This window comes from Dermochelys coriacea, chromosome 2 (assembly GCF_009764565.3).
Source record: "Dermochelys coriacea isolate rDerCor1 chromosome 2, rDerCor1.pri.v4, whole genome shotgun sequence".
Lineage (NCBI taxonomy): Eukaryota > Metazoa > Chordata > Testudines > Dermochelyidae > Dermochelys > Dermochelys coriacea.
Genome location: NC_050069.1, coordinates 103168513 through 103188922, shown reverse-complemented (window position 1 = coordinate 103188922; position 20410 = coordinate 103168513). Strand labels below are relative to the sequence as shown.

The 20410-nt window shown below is 38.1% G+C and overlaps 1 protein-coding gene across 18 annotated transcripts in view; it reads left to right on the top strand.

Annotated features, from left to right (window-relative positions):
* The window catches only part of ZNF516 (zinc finger protein 516), a 134970-nt gene extending 114881 nt beyond the window's left edge, over positions 1-20089 (top strand). For 9 of the 18 annotated variants that reach the window (XM_043508207.1, XM_043508208.1, XM_043508210.1 and 6 more), the window contains 5 exons: positions 607-2088; positions 8217-8321; positions 9212-9279; positions 14971-15024; positions 16891-20089. In XM_043508207.1, coding sequence (XP_043364142.1) covers positions 607-2088; positions 8217-8321; positions 9212-9279; positions 14971-15024; positions 16891-16950 — 1769 coding nt within the window. In that variant the 3' untranslated portion in view covers positions 16951-20089. Of the gene's footprint in view, positions 1-606; positions 2089-8216; positions 8322-9211; positions 9280-14970; positions 15025-16342; positions 16418-16890 lie in introns of all 18 variants that reach the window. The other 9 variants (XM_038391761.2, XM_038391760.2, XM_043508216.1 and 6 more) reach the window with 2 other exon arrangements.
* Positions 20090-20410: the final 321 nt, after the last annotated feature.

Here is a 20410-nt window from a genome sequence, read left to right as displayed (position 1 = left end):
TTGTCTTTACCTCATCTTATTATATCTGGGTATTGCAAAGGTCTCTGTTAAGAGAAGGATTTATGGTCTATGCCATATGTGCTGCAGTACTTATATGAGACCTTTATATGCTAGGTTTCAGTGTGGAGCCAATTTTTATGGCTGAGTTATAAACCCTTTGAAAATAGAGGCTTGTAATGGAAACAGTGACAGATCTTTAACTAGTTTGGTCTTATCTGGCTCCATTATCTTTATTTTTGTTAAGCATTAAATGGCTGCATATTTGTTTATCTTTCTCTCACTCTCTGAATGTTAACAAGTTTGATTATCAAATTGTTCTTCCTTTAAAATGTCATGAACATGCATCATTAGATAGTTTATCCAAACTTCAGAGTGATGCTTTCAAAGTAAATTGAGCTATTGTGTCTTATTAGAATGATTTTCTTGGTTTTATAATACATTTAGTTTATAGGACACTAATAACAGAATAACTTCCTAAAGTTTGCTCTTTTCCCATTTTCTCTCTCTCTCTGTGTGTTTGTGTCTGTGTATCTTATTTTAATCTTGAATTAAATTTCTTGGTTTTGATATAAGTTGGTAATTTTGTTTTTTGATTGTCCTGTTCAGGTAAAAAGCCATACCACTGCAGTTTTTCTGAAGAGGGGGCACCAATGGTAACATCTCGGGTAGAAGAGCTTCCTAAATTTGGAAGTGACAATGCCAGAGAAAAAGATGCCAATGAATCTAAACCAGAGCTATCAACTTTAGTATCTACCCTGGAAAACAATATCAAACGGCCTTTTCCAAAGTATGAAGCTCAGAGAAATTCTTCAGACTTAAAGATGTCAGCTTTTCAACCTAGCCAAGAGCTTCCTTGCTCCAGTAGCACTGCTGACTTTGCTTCAGGAGTGGGCCAGACATCTTTAGATGCAGCAGTAGACTTGAAAACCTCATTGGAAAAGCAGGCTAGTCACTCTAAAGAAAATTTCTCAGACTTGCACAAGGAGCACCCTGTTCTCGAAAAAGGTAGAGAGGCACAAGAAATGGTTCCACTAGACTTAAGTGAAAAATCAACGAGAGCTGATTCATGCAATAAGGGCTTTACCTCATCTTTGCAGGCTGATTTGATTGTCCACCCATGTCCTTACTGCAATCATAAGACCTATTACCCTGAAGTCCTGTGGATGCACAAAAGAATTTGGCACAAAGTCAGCTGTAACTCGATGGCTCCACCATGGATTCAACAAAATGGATTCAAGAGTATAAAAAACAACTTGGTTTTTCTGGCAAGAAGTGGACGCACTGGTCCTCCTCCTTCCCTTGGTGGTAAAGAATGCCCACCTTTGCCTGTTGCCAGGTTTACACGCACTCAAGTACCAAGTGCGTTGCCAGGATCCAAAAGCAATTCTTCCTCTGTTGGGATGACTATAAAGCCTGGTAGTATACATCAGTCTAAGGACAGCCATTCATTTGGCCACTGCGGTCCACGGTCATCAGGTCTTGATGGGTACAGGCAGGCCAAATCAAACCATACCCAGGAGCAACATAGCATAGCAGTACAACAGCCTCAGCTTAAACCTAAATATGAAGTAAACGCTAAACTGATGCAAGCGGGAAGTTTTAGCAGAAGCCTAACACCCACCCAGACAGTCGTATCAAGGCCCACCTCACAACCTGCCAACAGTAAACAGGTGGAGAAGTATATGATTCCCCAAGGAAGTGCTGGTTTCCCCCCTTCAAGTAAGCATTGTGCATCTGACCCCATAAAAGCGAAATTCAACCCACCGCCTCAGTATCACCCTCTATGTAAAACTGAGCAGTACAATAAACATGAAGATCTGTCAGTGCCTCAATGGGAATCTTGCACCAAGGCTGGGAATGAGATGAGGACATTGGCAAACTGCACAACAGGAGCAAGAGCGAGTCCACTAATGCAGCCTCAGCCTAGCACAGCAGGAGCTTCTCCAGCTTTACACTCCATCAAACAAGAACCAGCATCAGAGGGGCACGAGAAACGTTTGGACATTTTTTTTAAGACCTACATTCCAAAGGACCTTGCTTCATTGTACCAAACCTGGGGTGCCAATAGCCCTGTGCTGGATCATGCAGGTAAGGCTTTTAAATGCTTTTTGTTTTGGTTAATTATATTGTTTTCCCATTTTGTCCTTCTACTTGTCCTTTAGGCTGTGTCTACACTATGAGCTTAGGGTTGTGATGATAGCTCGCATCTGAGCAAGCATGCCAAAAATAGTAGTGTAGCTGCTGTAGCATAGGCAGTGGCAGTGATAGCACATGCTAGCGGGCCTGATGACATGCCCCGGGGTTCAGGCAAGTTTGTACTGGAGTAGCTAGCATGGTGCTGCTACTGCCTATGTGATTGCAGCTGTACTACTGTTTATACTTGTGCTAGCTCAGTGAGAGTTATCACGAGAATGTGTATACAAGTTGGGAATCACACCCCTGGTTCTTAGTGTACATGTAGACATAATTGCTGCTAATCTGAGTAACAGTGGTTTTATCAGTGCTGAATGGGTTTGAGTAGGTTTCCTCATGTACAGTAGTATGGTAAATTCTCCTCCCATACACATTTCTATCATAGATCGAATGTATTTGTTTACTCATAGAATGTTACTAGTCCTTTGTCCCACTGCTTCAAGTAGGCTAGAGTTACACAGACGTTCTGTCACACTAAGATACTAGTGGTCCGCTAATCCTGGCACAGATCATAACTTTTTCACTTTGGGCAAAATAAACATCCTCTAGGGCTTAACTCTTGATGTTATTTTGGCTATCTTGTTCAGTTTCCTTTACACAGTTTGTCCAAGAACAGACAGACATACTTGCACATCTTTCTAAACAAAGAATTCTAAGATCTTCATTGTCCATATCTTTCAAAAGAAGACAGTAATATTTTCCAAGTGACTATCTTGGGCTATTTGTATGTGTCTAATTTTACAGTATCTGTCAGTTTACTTTGACAGGAAAAGCATATGTATAAATAGCCAATTTAAAGTTCAGAGGCTAATTTGTTTTAATGTAGTTTTACAAGCAGCATTCAAAAAAGTACCGTGAATTTCCTTCCATCTGTCTCTACCCTTCCCCTCCCCTCCAAAAAAACCACCTTTTTGGTTTTGAAACTAATCACCACTGTGTCTCTCTGATTTCCTGCCAGGTTTTGGTTGTGTTTGTGGAAACTGAAGATTTACTCTTAGGGGGGAAAAAAGCCCTGGGAACAAACCTTTTTATAAATTTTAAGATTTTTTTTTCACTTTTCTTTCAGTAGGATCAGTGCAACATGAATCTTTCTAAAATGAATTTAACTCAGACAGAATCTCTTTTGTCAGATCTTTACTATAGCAGCTCAAGATTTTCACTCATGGAGCTGGGGACATCATCTGTTAGGGGAGGAAGTAGAGTAATGCTTTCTGTTTTGTCAAGTTAGAATTGCTAGATTTTAAAAATGAAAAACCAGGGACAGTTGTAGCTAGGGAAGAGGACAGCATAGAGACAGTTTTGGTGAAATGCCTGGAAGGTGTGTACATGGTGATTTTAGCCATCATGGTGTGGGTAGAGAAAGAAGACCCATACTGCTGGGTTATGGGCTTGTTGGGAGGTTTTTTTGAGAGGCAGGCTGGCAACATGAGTCTGCTCAAGAAATGGTCCTAGACGTGCACATCTTGACCAGCCTGTTGTCTGTTTTGCTTAATCAATTGATGATTAATAGTACTATCTCTCTTCATAAAACGCTTTGAGATCTATGTATGAAAAGTGCTAGATAAGAGCTGGGTGTTGGTGGTAGTGGTGTTCTTCCTGACTGGTTGATGTTTCCTTCAGTTGGCCCCAGAGTGTAAATAGGCTTACAAAAGCTGGCACAAAGCACCTGTTCTTGTAAAGCAGGAGAGGAGCAGGGACATTCCCCGTTTCAAGGAACACATTGTCACACAAGCTTGTTCTTGTGTCATATGTGCTCACTTTGTTGGTTAACTACAAACTATTTTTCATTTGTCCCTCTTTGCTCATAGGGACATTTTCTAAAAAATTTCCACTGCTACTAATGCCAGTTCAGCTCTGCCAATTTTAGCAACTTTGGGTACCTTACCTCCTGGTGACATAATTTAACATCAAGTCATGTAAGCCTGCCTGGAATAGATCTGATTGACACAATGGGTTCCCTTCCAACTATGCTTGCCAGGATGGAGAGAAACAGGAGGAGTACCATGAACTTGACATCAATGGCTGCAGAAACCAGAAGATGCACAAAAAATATTGGGGCAGAGGAAGAGTTCTATAGGAAATATTTACTTGCTGATCTACTTTTTTTGAAGTAGGACTTTACTGTGTAAATATTGCTTTAGCGGGAGATTTTCAAAGGCACATATGGAAGTTAGGTGCACTTTGACTTTCAGTGAGAGTTGGTTGCCTAGCTCCCATTTGTGCCTTTGAAATCTCTTCCTTAACCTAGAACTGTTTGTACTGGCCAAGTTTTAGAATTTTGCGGCCTGGTTTTCTTGTATGTAGCCTTTAAATAGCTTTCTTGAGCTCATTCCATATAGAATTTGCAGGTCACTGGTGCCACTACCAATGAATTGGCATGGCACTGTATATTTTTCAGAGGACTAAAGGTAAAACTGCTGCACATGAAAGGGACAGGATCCCACCTGTAGAAGAACTCTTCCCTCAATTACATGCAGTCAATCTCAACCGAGGACAGACTTTTCCCAGTGAGTCTTTATTATGCATTACAACAAACAAGGCTTCAATTTGGCAAGAGAGATTGTGTTGCCATTATGAAAAATTTAGGGATGTTCTGCCAATTACATAGGTTGTTCCTATGCCTCTTAATTCTGGATATTTAGTATAGTACCTCATGCAGTAGATCAGTCTTGAGCACAATAGAATATTCCATTTCAGTTATTTTAGTCTGTGCTGGAGCATGTTTGTAGCCTTTGCTTTTATATTTTAAATTGGCTGTATCTGCTCACATGAGACTAGTGCATAGTTCTGTATTCTGCTAGTAGTCTGGTGTTTCTTTGATTCTTTGGAGAAAAGAGTTGAAAGTACTCCTGTGATACTAATATTAGACATAAGGGCTTTTACATCAAGGACTAGATAGTTTGATTACTGCTTAAGGAGAAGAGGGTTTTTTTAAAATTTAAGTTTGGTAGAGGTGATTTTTCTTTTTTATTCATAGGGTTATTTACAACTATCATGGTACTAGGGAGGACATATTACAGCAGCAGGTGCACCCTTTCCCCTGGGATTCCCGTGAGACCAACTCTGAGTGCTGGTTTCACAGGAGCTCCCATGAAAATAGTCACTTTCATTTGCATCACTTAATTTCCAAACACCTGTGGTCATCTGCCCCCCTCATATTCAAGTATAGTTTATCCTGAGAGATGATCTCACAGAGGCAGTATGTTGTGACAATGGTGTCCATCAAGACAAAGTCTTAAAATACCAAAAGCTTATGATGTCTCTCTTAAAGAAATAAAGATAGAGGGAGATGCTAAATGAATTTTGTGGTTACATATTCATGTACAGTAAGCTAGCTGGCAGAGTTCACACTATGTAAGAAAAAAATACTGCAATGGACCCTCTCTTCTAGAAGTGTCATGTTCAATAGGCAAATCTCTAGACTCTTAGCACCCAGCAGTTAACCATCATTTAAAATGTTTTCACATATGATCTTCTTTCTGAGGTGAACTGATATGTTTTCCCCCCTTACTAAAATATAAAATTTTCTTGGCTGGTTTCCACTGCTGGTTAGCTAAATATTATTTGTATACAGTTAGACATGTTTAAAAAACAAAACAAAAAACCTAGCAGTTCTGGTGCTGAGGTTGGCTAAAACTTTAAGGCAGAGGTATGGGGCAAAGATGTGGCTAGAAATATTGAATCCAAAATAAATGTCACTAGCTATGGTGAGTGCACAATATAGAAGATCTGACCCTACAGTCCTTACTCCAGCAAAATTCCCAATTTCCTCAATAGGTTGATAGAAATGGGACTTTTACTCAGTCATGACTCCTAAGATTGGGCCCAGAATGGTTAGCCAAAAGAACTGCAGATCCTGAATTAAAGCCCATTGACATCAGCGTGAGTCTTTCCATTGTTTTCTGAAGCCTTTGGATTAGGCCTTAGTTTCTGAAGGGGCCAGGGTAATGGGCTGAAAGGCTGGATGGGACCATTAGGATCATCTGTATCAGACCCTAATGAGTGACTCTCATTGACTTTAACATGAGTGGCATCTGTGGATTGATGAAAAATTAAACCTAAATTGTTCTTTCTTGCTGTGACAGTAGTTGTTGTTGGTTATTCTACAATAACTCTTGGAGACCCCAACAGGGGCCTGTTGTCCTAGGCATCATAAGAGCCAATTCCTGTCCCAGAAGAGCTTACAGTTTGACTAGAGGAGAGACACAAAGGCTGGGAGAAAAGACATATAGTTATCTCCTTTTTACTGGTGGAGAATTGGGACACTGAGAAATTAAACATCTCCCTGAAAACCACATAAGAAGTCAGTGGCCAAACTGGGAATTGAACCAAGTCTTCTGAGTCCCAGTCCAGTGCCTTAACCACGTGATTGTCCTTCCTCTATATGAGATGTATTTTGACTTAGTCCCAAAATGAATGGTTTAGAGATAACGGCATTAATTTCAAGGGAAAACATATCAGGGTTCCTTAAAGCACTGCATTTAGCTTTGGTCTCCGGATTGCAGCCATAATTACTTCTGTCTTGTTGGGGACAGATGCTAATAGGGTTTTTATAGTCTGTTAGCTAGAAACCAGAAAATTTGCTAGACTCCTGCTAGAAAATCTGTTTTAATCTTTCATAGATCATGGGGAAAGTCCTGTTCACTTTGAAACTCCCAGGGAATCAATGGGAGTTTTGCCTAATCCTAATAGCTCATCTTTACTCACACAGAACTTCCACTGATTCTCTGGGAGTTTCATGTGAGTAACGGTGAACAGGATTAGGCTTTGCTAAAGCAGTGTGGTTCTGTATTCTCTCTCTAGAAGCAGTGTGTTGGAAAGGAACATATTCGGGGGTGCTGCAATGAAGAGAGAAGAAATACTTGTACAGCAGGTCTTTTGAACTAGTTTTATAATGAGCCAATTATTATTATTTATCATTTACATGGCAAAAGAGTGAATGACAGCCTGGTCCCTAATCTTCTTTGCCCTTTGTTTTGTGGGCATCACACCAACTGTATACGTTTTGGACATAACATAGTTTCTTGCTACAATTGATTTAAAAGTGTAATTTAGCTTTTTAAAACAATTGTCACTTTTTTTAGAATTTTTACTTTTTTTTCTATGCATTGGTCAATTAAAAAAAAAAAGAGCTGAAACTCCCCTGAGAATTTGCTTTAAAAGCCAAGGCATTCCAATGATAAATTAAAACATCAATTCTTTCCTTTTTAGGAGGGCTTCTTACCAAAATAGAAAAGATGTTCAAACATTTTAAATAAATGTCCAATAAAAATCAAATGTGTCTTTTTTTGATCAGCAGCAAAAAGACAAAGACCAGCCCTTTCAGTCAGATACTGTAAACTGACCTTTGGAAAAAAAGGAGAGGTTTGAGTAGTTTTCCACAAATGCTAATGGCCTAGAAAACATGTTTACCAAGGGCTGGTAGAAGGCTGCTGTGTTGCTACTAGCTCAAAATGTCCAGAATGACACTTTCATTCACAGATGTCTTTTGTCTGTGCCTCAGAGGTCTGAGGTCAAAGCAGCACCGGCAGGCAGGTAAGCAGGGGCTAAAGGTTTGATCAGTTTGTGATGGCTCCACTCACTCTGTATTTGTCTCCAAGGTATTGCAGCCCGGGGGGGACATTCGGGCTCTGGTTCTGCTCACTTCCTATTATCCATGTGACTTGTCTCCGCCACGCTGGAGTCACTTTGATTTGCCTGATGTACTGCTTGACAAAGCTGGGTGATGGCTGAAAAGTGGATCCAGCTGCTCTGAAAAGCGCACACCTGACATGCCAGTCCTGGTGCGGGCACATCATGGGGAGCATTTTTTAATTCAATGTAATTTATGCATTCTTGCAGTCCTGTGTGTGCCTGGCCTGTCAGCCAGTGCCTAGATGAAGGCTGACAGTTGTCATCCAGGGCCTGAAGGTAGCCTCACATAATGACACATTAGACATACTAATGATGTTTTCTTCTGACATAATGTTTTCTTCTCAACTTTCCGCTCCCCCTCCCTTTCTTCTCCCTCCTATCTACCACAGGGATGCTTAGGACAGAAACACGCCAAGGAGACTATGTCTGCATAGAATGTGGAAAATGCTTTAACCAGCACAGTCACTTCCGGACTCATATGAGGTCCCATACAGGTATCTTTTCTCACCAGTTTTTTGTTTTATTTTTTAACCCAACTAACAGAATATTGAATTTAGTTTTATCTCCCTTACTAATCTAAATAATTTAAATACTTTTCAATATTCAGTACCCTAGGTTTTGATATTGATTGGTATTGCTCTTATTCTCTATGTGTTCCATACCTGACTTTCCTCCCCCCACTCCAAAAATTGCAATGCATTTGAGATAAGCCTGTTTCCAAATGCTTTATTTTAATTAGAGAGTAGGATACTCAGAAATGAATATGCAAATGAATTCTGTTGCCACCAGCACAAATTGAAATCAGAGTAGCCCCTTTCAGCAGAACATAAGGCTTTGTTTTCTTTCATCATTGCTATTGACTGGAACAGTTTTGTATGAAAACAGATCCTCCTCAGACTGGTCAGTTATAAACTCTGAAATCCCTGTCAGCCATTTTTACCCTAGAATGATCTACTGTTGAGAACGTAGCCAGCTAAAGCTACCAGTGTCAGATACCTCATAAGCATTACATGAGACAGTGAGACTAGCGGGTTCTCTTTGAGAAGTGTGAATGATGCATACATAAGCCAGTCTGATGCAAAATGACAGAGGCCAAATGGTAAGTAATGCAAGAAGAGGGTCCCTCTACACATACACTGATAATTAATGTTGTCAGTGATTGCTTTCTTCAGCACCGAAGTCTGAATTAAAAAGGGCAGTGCCCCTAGGCTGCCATTAGCACACTCTCTTACAGTAAGTGTTACGGTAAATTGGTATTTTCCGGCCACAGGCTAGTAGCTGGTGTCTTTTTTGAATGTGGTTAATCTGTAATGGTCTCAACTAATGTACACGCACTAACGAAGCTTGAATGTTCATCTGTTAACAAGCTCCCTTGTTCCCACAGTGGTATTTGAGTCTAATGGACTCCGAGGTACTGAAGTTCACACCACCTCCTCAGATGCCCCAAAACAAGTATGTTTTACAATTAATTGGGTGTTTGGTTTTTAATGTGTTAGCTGGGGAAAAGTTGCACAGTGATACTCATCAGTAAAGCGCTGACTGTTTTATAACAAATGTGTAAATAATAACAGCGTTGCTTTGATTTTTAGATCCTACACTTTTTTAGCATTTTACCAAAGACTGTTACATATAGAAGACAGTTAATTATGGGTCAGATAGTTAATGCATAGGCAAAGATGTTAACGGTGTACTGGGGTGGGTGGGAAGGGTAATTGTATAATGCACAAAATGGTATATAAATGTAAGATCAAAATTTAAGAATCGCTAGAGAGAGAGATTTGCTTTTACACCTAAAAATTTATCCACTGCAACAACACAAATAACACTTGGTCTGTGTTTTTCTGAAGAGTATTTCTATCGTGATATCCTGTAGCTGATATCTTTGAAAGGCTCTTACCTTTCAGTTTCTGTAGATTCTGTGTGGTGGTGTACTTTCCTGTTTCTAATGTACATTGTTTCCTGTCTTGACAAACACTTTTCAGTTCTCTGAATTGGGCTTTTTATGTATTAAAATAAAACAACACCACTTCATCTATCCACTCTCTTCTTCAGCCTTAGCAAGTGGGCTGTGGGCTTCATCTTCTCATAAACAGTTCTCACTCAAGTTTCTATCTTGAATGATTTTTTTTTACCCTTTTCCTCCCTATTTTCACTTTTCCTTTTTAATTGCCACAATATTCTAGTCCTTGCCTTCCCACCAAGGCCCTGAAAACAGTGTGGGCCAAATTTAGCTTTGGGGGTAAATAGATGCAATTCCATACTAGCTCTGAATGTAGACCTTTATTAAATGTAAGGACCTAATCCAAAGTGTCATTAGAGTCAATGATCCAAAACCATCCCCACAAGAAGTCATATAGGAAACCACAGCTTCATGCAGTTCATACAGTGCTCTCTTCATGAGGACTCTTAATAGTCTTCTCCATTGTGTTGGCCTGTGGGGTAAAAAGGATAGAGGTTAGTCTGGAAGCACCCTCACAGCAGTGTGTTGTACCACCATCAGTCCATTGGGATGGCCAAGGCCATCTCTATAAAAAAAAACAACCTGTCTTTTAGTGCTAAACGAACCCCAGGTCAGTAGCGACTAAAAGCTGCTGTTATCTGATGACCACTCATTACCCTGTGTGAAATGGGTATGGTGCTCTCAGTCCATTTTTCAGTGGGAAGATGTTCATATCACTTCAACAATCACCACAGTTGATCCTAATTGGTATCTTTGTTGGTAATCTCAGCAGAGGCACCAAGGATCGAATGGGTCATAAAGACTGAATGACCCTGTCCCCTTTAGAAGAGGTCTCTCCAGGTTATTGTGAGGTGGGCTGAATTGCTGCTACCCATGTTGTTCCTCTTCTGTGGATAAATGCAGGACTTCCCTCTCCAGGGTTGTCAACATGCCACTTTTTATCAAAAATAAATTCATATGAGAAACTTCAGAAAAATAAGAAGCAACTTTGTTTAACGTCTCTATGAAAGGGTTTTATCAAATATAATGAGACCCATCACTAGAAACACAAACATGAATCCATGTATGCCATTGACTTTGTTTTTATCCTTATGACTGTAAAGTATCTTCCCCTCACAAATCCTATTTTAGTAATTTAATGAACGTATGCCTTAGTGATTAAAAAAAAATCTCAGTGATTGTAATAAGGTTCATACATTGTAGGGCTTTGAATTGAATCAGGAATTGACCTTTTAAAACTGAAGTGCAACTCCTGTTCCACAAAGAAGATGCTTATTTTTGGTGAGAGGGGCAGTGGGAAGGGAACATAGTAGCAGCAAGGGTATGCCATAATTAGTGAATTACATATTGAGATTGCAGATGAATTCAGTCCAAAAGTGTTCTGCTAATGTCGATGATCCATTAAATTGGTAGAAAGGCATGACTCCTTGATAAAAGTATTTGACAGACGGTGAAACACTGTGTGGCTCAATGGGGGTCTTTGGTGAGCTCTCATAAATTTATTAACATAAATTTTGCAAACCTAAGCATATTTAAAATATGGGTGCGCTGTTGGATCTCTTTCATCTCTTTACCTTTTTTGACTTGTCCCAGGCATAGCTGAGATCGAAGATTATGAAGGCAATGCTTTTTGAAAGAAAAAATAAGATTGCAATTGGAAGTCTATTTTAAAACACAGACAAATTGTAAAAAGGTCATCTCTATGAGTAACAGCTTACTTTCTTTGCAAACTCATGCTATGACTCAATTTATTGATTAACTTCTTCCATGGCAAACTCAGTTCACTATTGTAGTGTTAGTCAGTGTTGGTTTGCCTTGGTTGTAGCAGATTAGAGAAATTTGTAGCTCATCCAACAGCTTCCACAGGATTGGGCAGAGGTGAGCTGCACCAATTTCTCAGTCTATTGCCATTCAGTCTCTCTTCCACAGAGGTTCCAGTATGTTCACCATCCGCCACGGATAGTTCTCTTCCTCTTTTTTGTCACAATAATTCTTTAATTTCATCCTTTGTTTCAGTTTGTCAGTGTCATTGTCAATTAAAGTGAAAACTTTCAGTCGTCTATTGTCCGTGGCCTCAGAATAAACAATGACTTTATTCCCCCGCTTCCCCCAAATTTCACCTGTAAATCCCCAAGGTATTAGAGAGTATAATTTAATTTCAACCTGGAACTCCGAGAGCTTTTAGAAGCATAGAATGTATTGAGAACAATGCCTCCAGCACTCTGGCAACACAATTATTTTCCAATTAAAATATTGTCACTCCACTGTTTTTTTTAATTGGAGATGGAGCTATTCTTAGAGAGTTTACAGGGTAGAGTCAATTCAACTTTCAGCAGTGCCATACACTTGCTCCCAACAAAAACCAGTAGCCATCACTTGCAATAGCTTTAGAATAAAGGTTTTTCACATTAAGAGAATTCATTTCATATAATGTTGCCTCCTTACAGGTAAGAAATCTTCCCTTGAGTACTTATTTAAAGTGAAAAAAAATAATTTTGATGTAAGACTGTATACCACAGTTTCCCTGACCTTTCTGTATTCAAATAATGAAACTTTTGAATAACTTCCCCTTATAAGAGAGAGAGAGCAGATTCTGCAGTCCCAAATGTAGCAGTTTACAATAGTGTTACTATTATTTGGGGACTTTCTTGTAGAATAATTTAAAGCCAGCACTATCACAATGAGTCTAAAATTGGTTGTCTAAAATTAGGCTCCTGAATCCATATTTGGCCCCTAATTTAATGTGGTGAGCAACCAGTTTATTGGAAGCTACAGCTGCTGACCACCTCTGAAAATTAGGCTGCTTACTTAGGTTCCTTTATAAAGACTATAGGCACCCAAGTTTGACAATTTTGTCCCTAGCCTATAACTTTATAAGGGTTCCTTGTCTCACCATGAATGACGAAATATAACCAGATGAAATATAGAAAATAATAAGGTGGGTGCCTGAGTCATAATATTCTTTCCTGCTTTTTCATGACCCCGTCTAAAAACAAATTGACATTTTCACCAAATAAATTTCCTAAGTACCCTCGTATAGTTCCTAATCCTTTACAAAGGACAAAGAATACACACTACATAACCTGAGTCAATACAGGCAGTGCAAACTCATGCAGATTTGCTTGAAATGCTGCCATATTAAACGTTGAATATTCTGAATATTTTTATAAATGCTAAATATCTGAATATATTCATAATTAAGATTGCATATTGCACAATGAATATGTATCACATTTGGAATACACTAAATAGCATTCCAAAGACATGATTCAATAAGCATGAATTCTGGGAGCATACACCAATGACATGAGGGGTGCAAAATGAAACCAGTTCCCTCTTGCAACAATCACTGTGACACTCTGAATAGACAGACTTGTGTACCACCATGACTTTAAAGGCAATGAGTTTCCTAAAGGTTGAGCAATGGTAAACTGGATCCTGTGGCATTCTACTCAAAGGCCAAAGTCTCAATGAATTCTGTGGCACAGGAACATCCAGTTTGCCTTAAAAATGGCATCAGTATTGATAGCAATTTCTGGCACAGATACTGTTCATTTAACCCTTCCAGTTTCATTTTAAAAAACAACACATGATTGTCTACCCTGTAGGGTTCACAGCCCATCCTTAGTTCTATGCTCAAATATGTTGTTTAAACAAAATACTCTAGAAAATTGTAAAGGATGAGTAGTTGCTCTCAGGAGGTGGGATTTGCAAGATGGATGATAAGATCATGACTCCTCATCTAATTGGGATGATACATGTAAACTAAAGTATCTTTACAGTACTTTAAGCATAGGCATTAAGTCCTCTGCTCAAGCATGCTGATTTGTACGACTGAAACAAATAAGTAAAAAACAGTTTTTAAAAGTTGCTGAACAGAAAAATATTTATTATTGGAAATCTCTCTGTCCTGCTACTCCTACGGTGCTAGAACCCCCTGGCTATCACATTTTGAAAATGACAGCAGTGTCAACAGCTAGCACAGCTCTTGAAATCACTTTCATTTAAAATACATTTTAAAAATTGGTCTTACAATGGAAGGCCATGCAACCTCAGTAAGAAGACATAACCATGGACCCTCGTTATCTTCAGCATAGCTGTTTAAAATGTTCAATATCTGTCCTCCATAAATCATCAAACTTCTGGGGGATGAATGGATTGTTAGGACCCAGGGGGAAATGCAGCATTATGTTGTTAGAATTTGAGGGTTATTTTTTGGGCGGGAAGGGGGTTGCTGTTTTCTTTAGTGTGTTTTTATCTTTCTTGCTATACTACCTTACCTAGCCTAGGGCACTTAGGACAAAAATTGTTCATATCAAAAATATTATTAATACTATTGACTTCTTTATTTTATACATTTCAGATTTTAATAATAGCAACTAAAAATCCTGTTTATAACATTTTGCTCACATATGAAATGTCATGTCCAAGTTCCTTACTGATTTTTTTTAAGATCATGATTAATAGTTCATTTCACATTATTGCAAATGTTATTTTTAAATAGCTATGTTGGGAACAAGAATTCCATTAATCAAAATAATAGATAATGAACAAATAAATGGCAACCTAATTTGTCTCATTCATGGATGTGGATTATAATGCAAACAATCCAGGAATCATGTAGTTTGCTGCACTTGAATGAGTATTATGCATATACTATATGTCCTTTAGTTCACAAACATCACAGATGACTTCTGTGAATGCAGCTCTTGTCCCAACTTTTTCTCACTTATCTGCAAACTGGAAGAGGCAACCTTTTCCAAACTGATAGTTGTCACTGTATTGCAATATTTTTCAGTAATTTAACACTGACTTTTCCAAATATAAGTACAAAATCCTGCAAGGTGCCATCATCTTTAGCAGAACATGTGAAATCCTCACAAGGGAGATTAGGTGTGCAAACCAATTTTGATTTGGTAGCTTTGTTTTGTCTATCTAAGACAGCCTTCTCCTTTTCTTAAAAGGAGTTATTTTTCCACTAGTGAGAGAAGAACCCACCATTTTAAATGGCAGAGTTCATCCTTTAGAAGAAATAGTCCCATCCCCATATGTTTAAAAAATGCCAACCGTATCACATACCAGCTCAGTCAGTGCACACTTTAAGGGCCAAATTTTTAGCAGCAGCTTTTAATTTTCTGCTTGCAAAAACATATTTGCATAATTTTACCGTTCCCAATTTTTAGCAGATAAATCAATTAATGGACCGCCATCTACCGAATTTGCTTGTGCAAATGCAGGTGAGCAGGCATTTGTTTTGAATATTTTTGCGGGCACAAAGTCAGATGGTTCTCTGAAGCTGATTGAAAAGCATTGAGGTGCCCTAAACACTGTCGTGCTTATAGGGTGTGACAGTACCTCTCTCTCCCCAATCTAGAGTGACTGCATTTGCCTGCAAAAGTTTGAAGTCTCCTTCCTCACCGTGAAGAAATAACATTTTGTGTGATCTCCGCTCATGTACTTTTTTTGCTATTTCTCTTAAGATGGAAATTGTACACTCCCATTTTACATTCACATTTGCTGAAGGCTGAGAATTCCTCCCGATGTAGGAAAATTTGGCCCTTAGGACTGGTCGTCGTCTTTAAAGCTGTAATTAGGAAAATTCTGCTAACTTGGCCTGTTTGGAAGGGAATTGTCAGCCTCTCCCACCCGTCATCACAGCCCTTGGTCCCCCTCTGTACTTTTATATCTTGTGGGAAGATGATAACCCCTTTCATGTTACTGTGCTACTGGTGACACTCTATCTGTGGATGGATTACAGCTGGACCTTTAGGGCAAACCTTCCTTCCCAAGTACTGATTGGTTTAGCTGTGCTACAGAATTACCCCTAATTGCATCCTCAGGCCAGGGTCCTTTTTACAATTCTTACCCAGAGAAACTGGGGCAAGATGTGCCCCCTTTCCCCCAGCACAAAGAATCCTCTCCCATGTTCCCCAGTGTATCTCTAGCTGGTTCAGTGCGAGATGTTTTAATGATAGTGCTTTCTCTTGGAATTGTGGCTGTGTCTCTTAGGCATGATGTAGCCGTGCAAAAATGTAAAACATCTTTCTTAGTTTACTGCAGGAAATTCAGCATCCAACTAAGGAAGTTTTATCACATCTCTCGTTCAGTTACTATTTCCTACATTTCAAATATATTGCAGCCTGTACAGCAGCTTTTTTTTTTCTTTAATTTTGTTGCAAATCTTTCTGACTTACCCCAAACTTTGACTGGTAAATGTCATGAATCTCAGGCCAGCTTTAATTAGGAATTTTCTAAATCTGTTAACAAAAGAGATACATTTAATACATTATGTCAACCAGAGCTGGGCTTTCTTTAGCTATTTCCAAGACTGGCATAGGCACAGCTTGAAACTTGCTGGGATTTTCCATGGGTGTCATATTTTATGTCGTGCTAATATAAAATGGTCTGTTTTACTTCATCAGGACTTTAGCTTTAGGTTAATGTAGTTATGCAAGATTAATCTTGCTATGTTGTTTTAGTCATCAGGATTGTAAACTGCATTGTTCATACAGTGATTTCTGAATGTCATTTTAAAGCTTACCCTGGGAGCTGCAGGCTCCCATTTATTCCCAATTTTATCTTGCAGGTCACTTGATTTTTTAGAATATCCCTTTCTGCTTTTCCAACATGGTAATTATTTATGAAAATTGGTAAAAATCCCTCACAGGTTTGGACAGAGCTATGTTAAAGTTTTGCCTGTCTTTTCTCTCTCCTTCCATGGCCCTCAAATTCCCCTTTAAAAAACAAAACAATTGTTCAGTTATAAATCCATTTTTGTTACTGCAGAATTCTGCTTTTTGGAGTCCTTCCTCTCCCAGCCATTCTTAACCTTTTTTTAAGTGCCCCTTCAGTCACTATTATTTGCTATTCTAGTATGTCAAACAGTTTATAGGAGCCTGACATGCTCTGCTCTCACTGGAGATTATTAAAAAATAACTCTTTGTGATGTATTAGATCAAAATTAATGTGCATAATGCTAAAAAATGTAGCTCAAATATGCATGATGGTTCTGAATAATAGCAGAGCTGTAGTGTTAATAGGAAGATTATACTTAGAAAACAAGAGGAAGGAATGAGCTTTTCTCTTTGTCTTTTTTCTTGTAGGGGAGAGACCATTCCAATGCAGATATTGTCCATACAGTGCCTCTCAGAAAGGGAACCTAAAAACACATGTGCAGTGTGTGCATCGGGTACCCTTTTACAACACCCAGTACCCTGATCGGTGATTCCAACAACCTCAAAACGATGATCCCAACAACCCTATAGAAGAACAGCTGGAAAACTTCCCTATAAGCCATCAAATCTCTGGAGTCACTGTGCTAGAGTGAAAACAGTGCTCTGCTAGAATGGAGATGCCTCTGCACTGTTAATCATTTTAAAATAAATGAAGATGCTACACAAGATATATATAAATTGACGTACTAATCAGTCCCATGGTTCCTTATTTCCTTTGTAATAAACAGTGGAGTTGGCAAGCACTGTGGCAGTGCAAGGCATCTATATTAATCAAGATAAGTTTGAGACACTGGAATAATTAAACTATATGTGATTTGGACAGCGTGAAGAATTTAAGTACTGTAACAAAAACCTCCCTGATGCTCAGAATGACTATTTGATACATTTGAAAAACAGCAGTGGATTTGGGTGCCGAACAAGTATTAATTAATGAAACTGCTACTGCTTGTCATGCGGAAAAGTAAACTTTTAAAAAGGAGGAGTGGGAGGGGGAAAGAGGTAGCATTTGGTGCTTTGGAGAGCAGTGCTTGATGAAGGACTAAAGAGAAGACCATCATTCTACAATGGTTTGTTTCATTATAGTTGGGGACCATTTGCATTTCTAAGTCTCTTGTTCTTGACTGCGCACCGTTAAAAGTATGTGAATATGGAAATTGAAACACTTCTACAGAAATGCTTATATTCTGCTTTGGAAAAGAAAAAGCTGGTTCAACACTAAGAAAAATAGGCTTTGGTGTTTTACTCTCAGGACCTTTTTTGTAATAGGGCTACTTTCTTTGACCTGATCACAAAGGAAGTCTGCACATTTTAAAAAATTATTCAGCTGTTTAAAGCCGCTGATCTGTACGTTTTTAATATAAAAGGAGTCGCTGAACAAGTTCAGGCTGACCTAGGCCCTTAGGGTACGCTCCTGTATTTTTGTTCAGCAAGCCAGTTACCCTTCCTTTCTGGGCTTCGTGACATTTTGAAAAGATGAGTAACTTCTTTTGTGGTGGCAGGTTAATGTTCATATAATGTGTCATGTCTTGTACTTGGTGATCACTGGTGGTGTTAGGAGGAAAAAAAAAGAGCTTTATATACCTCTTCTACAGTAACTCTTTTAAATGCAAGTTTTCAAGGTGGAGGTTGTGGCACATAGGTTGGTAAACCATGAAGTGTAAGCAATTAAAAAATGTATTCCACAGATATAAATATTTTCTTTTCTCATTGCTGTGACACTATGTGTGATAGTAATATTTCTGAGAGTTTCAGATTTTGCACATATAATTTTATGCATTATCAAAAGTTACTGCTGCCTTGAAAGAAAATGTTCTGTGAAATTTTTTGCAAAAGCTTTACTAGGTTTTTTTTTTTAATTGTAACATTTTGTAAAGGCAGGAAATGGATTAAAAAAAATCGCATGCTAATTATATTTTTCAAAAAAAGCAATAATTTTACATGTACAGAAATGATGCTAACCTTTAATACCGGCGAGAGCAACAGTTTACTTAACACGATAATGGAATAGTGCTGTTTTTGTAGTAAATGGGCTTCTGACACACAGATTTGTTTAAAAAAAAAAACAAAAAAACATAAAGTGTGATTTTTCTGTTCTAACCATTTTTTTTGTTTGTTTGCTTGTTTTTTTTTTAGGGTTTTTTTGTTTGTTTGTTTTTAAACCTAGTCAATAATTGGTTCTGGCTACTACTTGTTACTTGTTGTGAATTACTTGACAGTTCTTGTTACTTTGCAACACTTGCAAAAATGCAAATATAACTTTCTTATGTAATTTTTTTTACTAATTTTTTCTCATACTTTTACACCAGATGTATACCAGAATTCTCTAGTCCTGGTGTAGTTAGGAATGTCTGTGCAAATACTTATAAGTGACTGTCATTGACTGTTTTGTAAAGTTATTTTGAGGAAAGTCGCCAGACACATTCCACTGTGTACACGAACACAGACACATACACACAAAATTGCTGTGTGGATTAATGATTGATCATCATTTTGGGGTTTGCACTAGCTTTTTTTTTTTTTTTTTTTTTTGTGGTTGCTTTCCGAGTCATATTTTTCTTGGATGAAAGTAATGATGACAGTTCAGGAATGCACAAAAGCTAGTTGCTTATCCTATTTGTTTGTGTTTTAGTTATTAAAATCTCTTCTGTACCCAAAATGGCACAAAAGTGTAGTGTACATTTGTAATTTTTTTTATTTTTTCCTGTTATGCAAGCTGATATGGAAAATCATAGTTAATATTTAGAGCAAATGTTGCTTTCTGGAACCTTTTTTCCAGAATACCTGACAGAGGAGAGGATAGTGCTGTCGCTGCCATTACCGGGGTACTAATCAGCAAAGTTACAATCATAATTTAGCTACATGAAGAACAACAGTAAGGGAAATCAGTTTAAATAATTATATGCTGTGTATAGCACAGAAATGAGATTTTCACATAATTAAACAAGGAATGGGAGGAGTGGGTGGGAGAAAGCCAACCTCAAAGACCAACCATTTTCAGATGTGAATCCTAGGCTTTCTTGTTCCTTCTTTATCATTGTATTGTATTGATTTTTTAATTCAGTTAGACCATAATATTTAAAATGATTTGTGTTCCTTATTTATTTAGTTAATTGGTTTTGATCAGCTTTTTTAAACAGCATGATGATTTTTTAGCATGACACACTCCTGTAAGCCATCTTCTGACTGTTACAGACTTTCTACTACCTCTACAAATCTACTGTTTCTTCTCCTTGACAGGTTTTTACAGTGTTGCAGTCTAATGTAACTTAGCCAATAAAGGGTATGATTATCTATACTGCAGATTCTCAGTGTATCTGCCATCCCTCTTTTTTTCTCTCTCTCTTTTTGCCTTTATTTTTCGTCATACTTAAAAAGCAGGTGACAGACAGATTCTGTGCCACAATATTTTTTCCAAGTGAATGTTTTAGATTGACCAAAATTTTGTCAGACTCAAAGTAATCTCTTCTTGAAGATAACTAGTGTATTGTTGTGTTTCTATTTGCATCCTGGAATTCTTACTGTCAAAAATGTACGAATAAATTTTTGCATGGTAAAAAAACAAACAAAAGGAAAGCAAATCATAAAGCCAAAACAGGTTTTAGTTTTGTGTTTCAAAACCACTTAGTGAAAAGCTCAACAAAAATTGCCATCTCCACCCCAAGAAAGACACTGCTTACATGAAAACAGCTAATTAAAGGAAATTACCCTTTAGAAATATCAGCTTGTATTTGTCAGTCAGGTAAAATTTGTCTCTTGAGTGATCTCCAGACTTTGACAGTGTGTACATTTCATGGTAATCTGTATAAGTGTGACACCTTCTAACAGTGCCTCACGCTGCATACAACTCTTTTGGAATGCACATATACATTTGTCTCATTCAATATTTCAG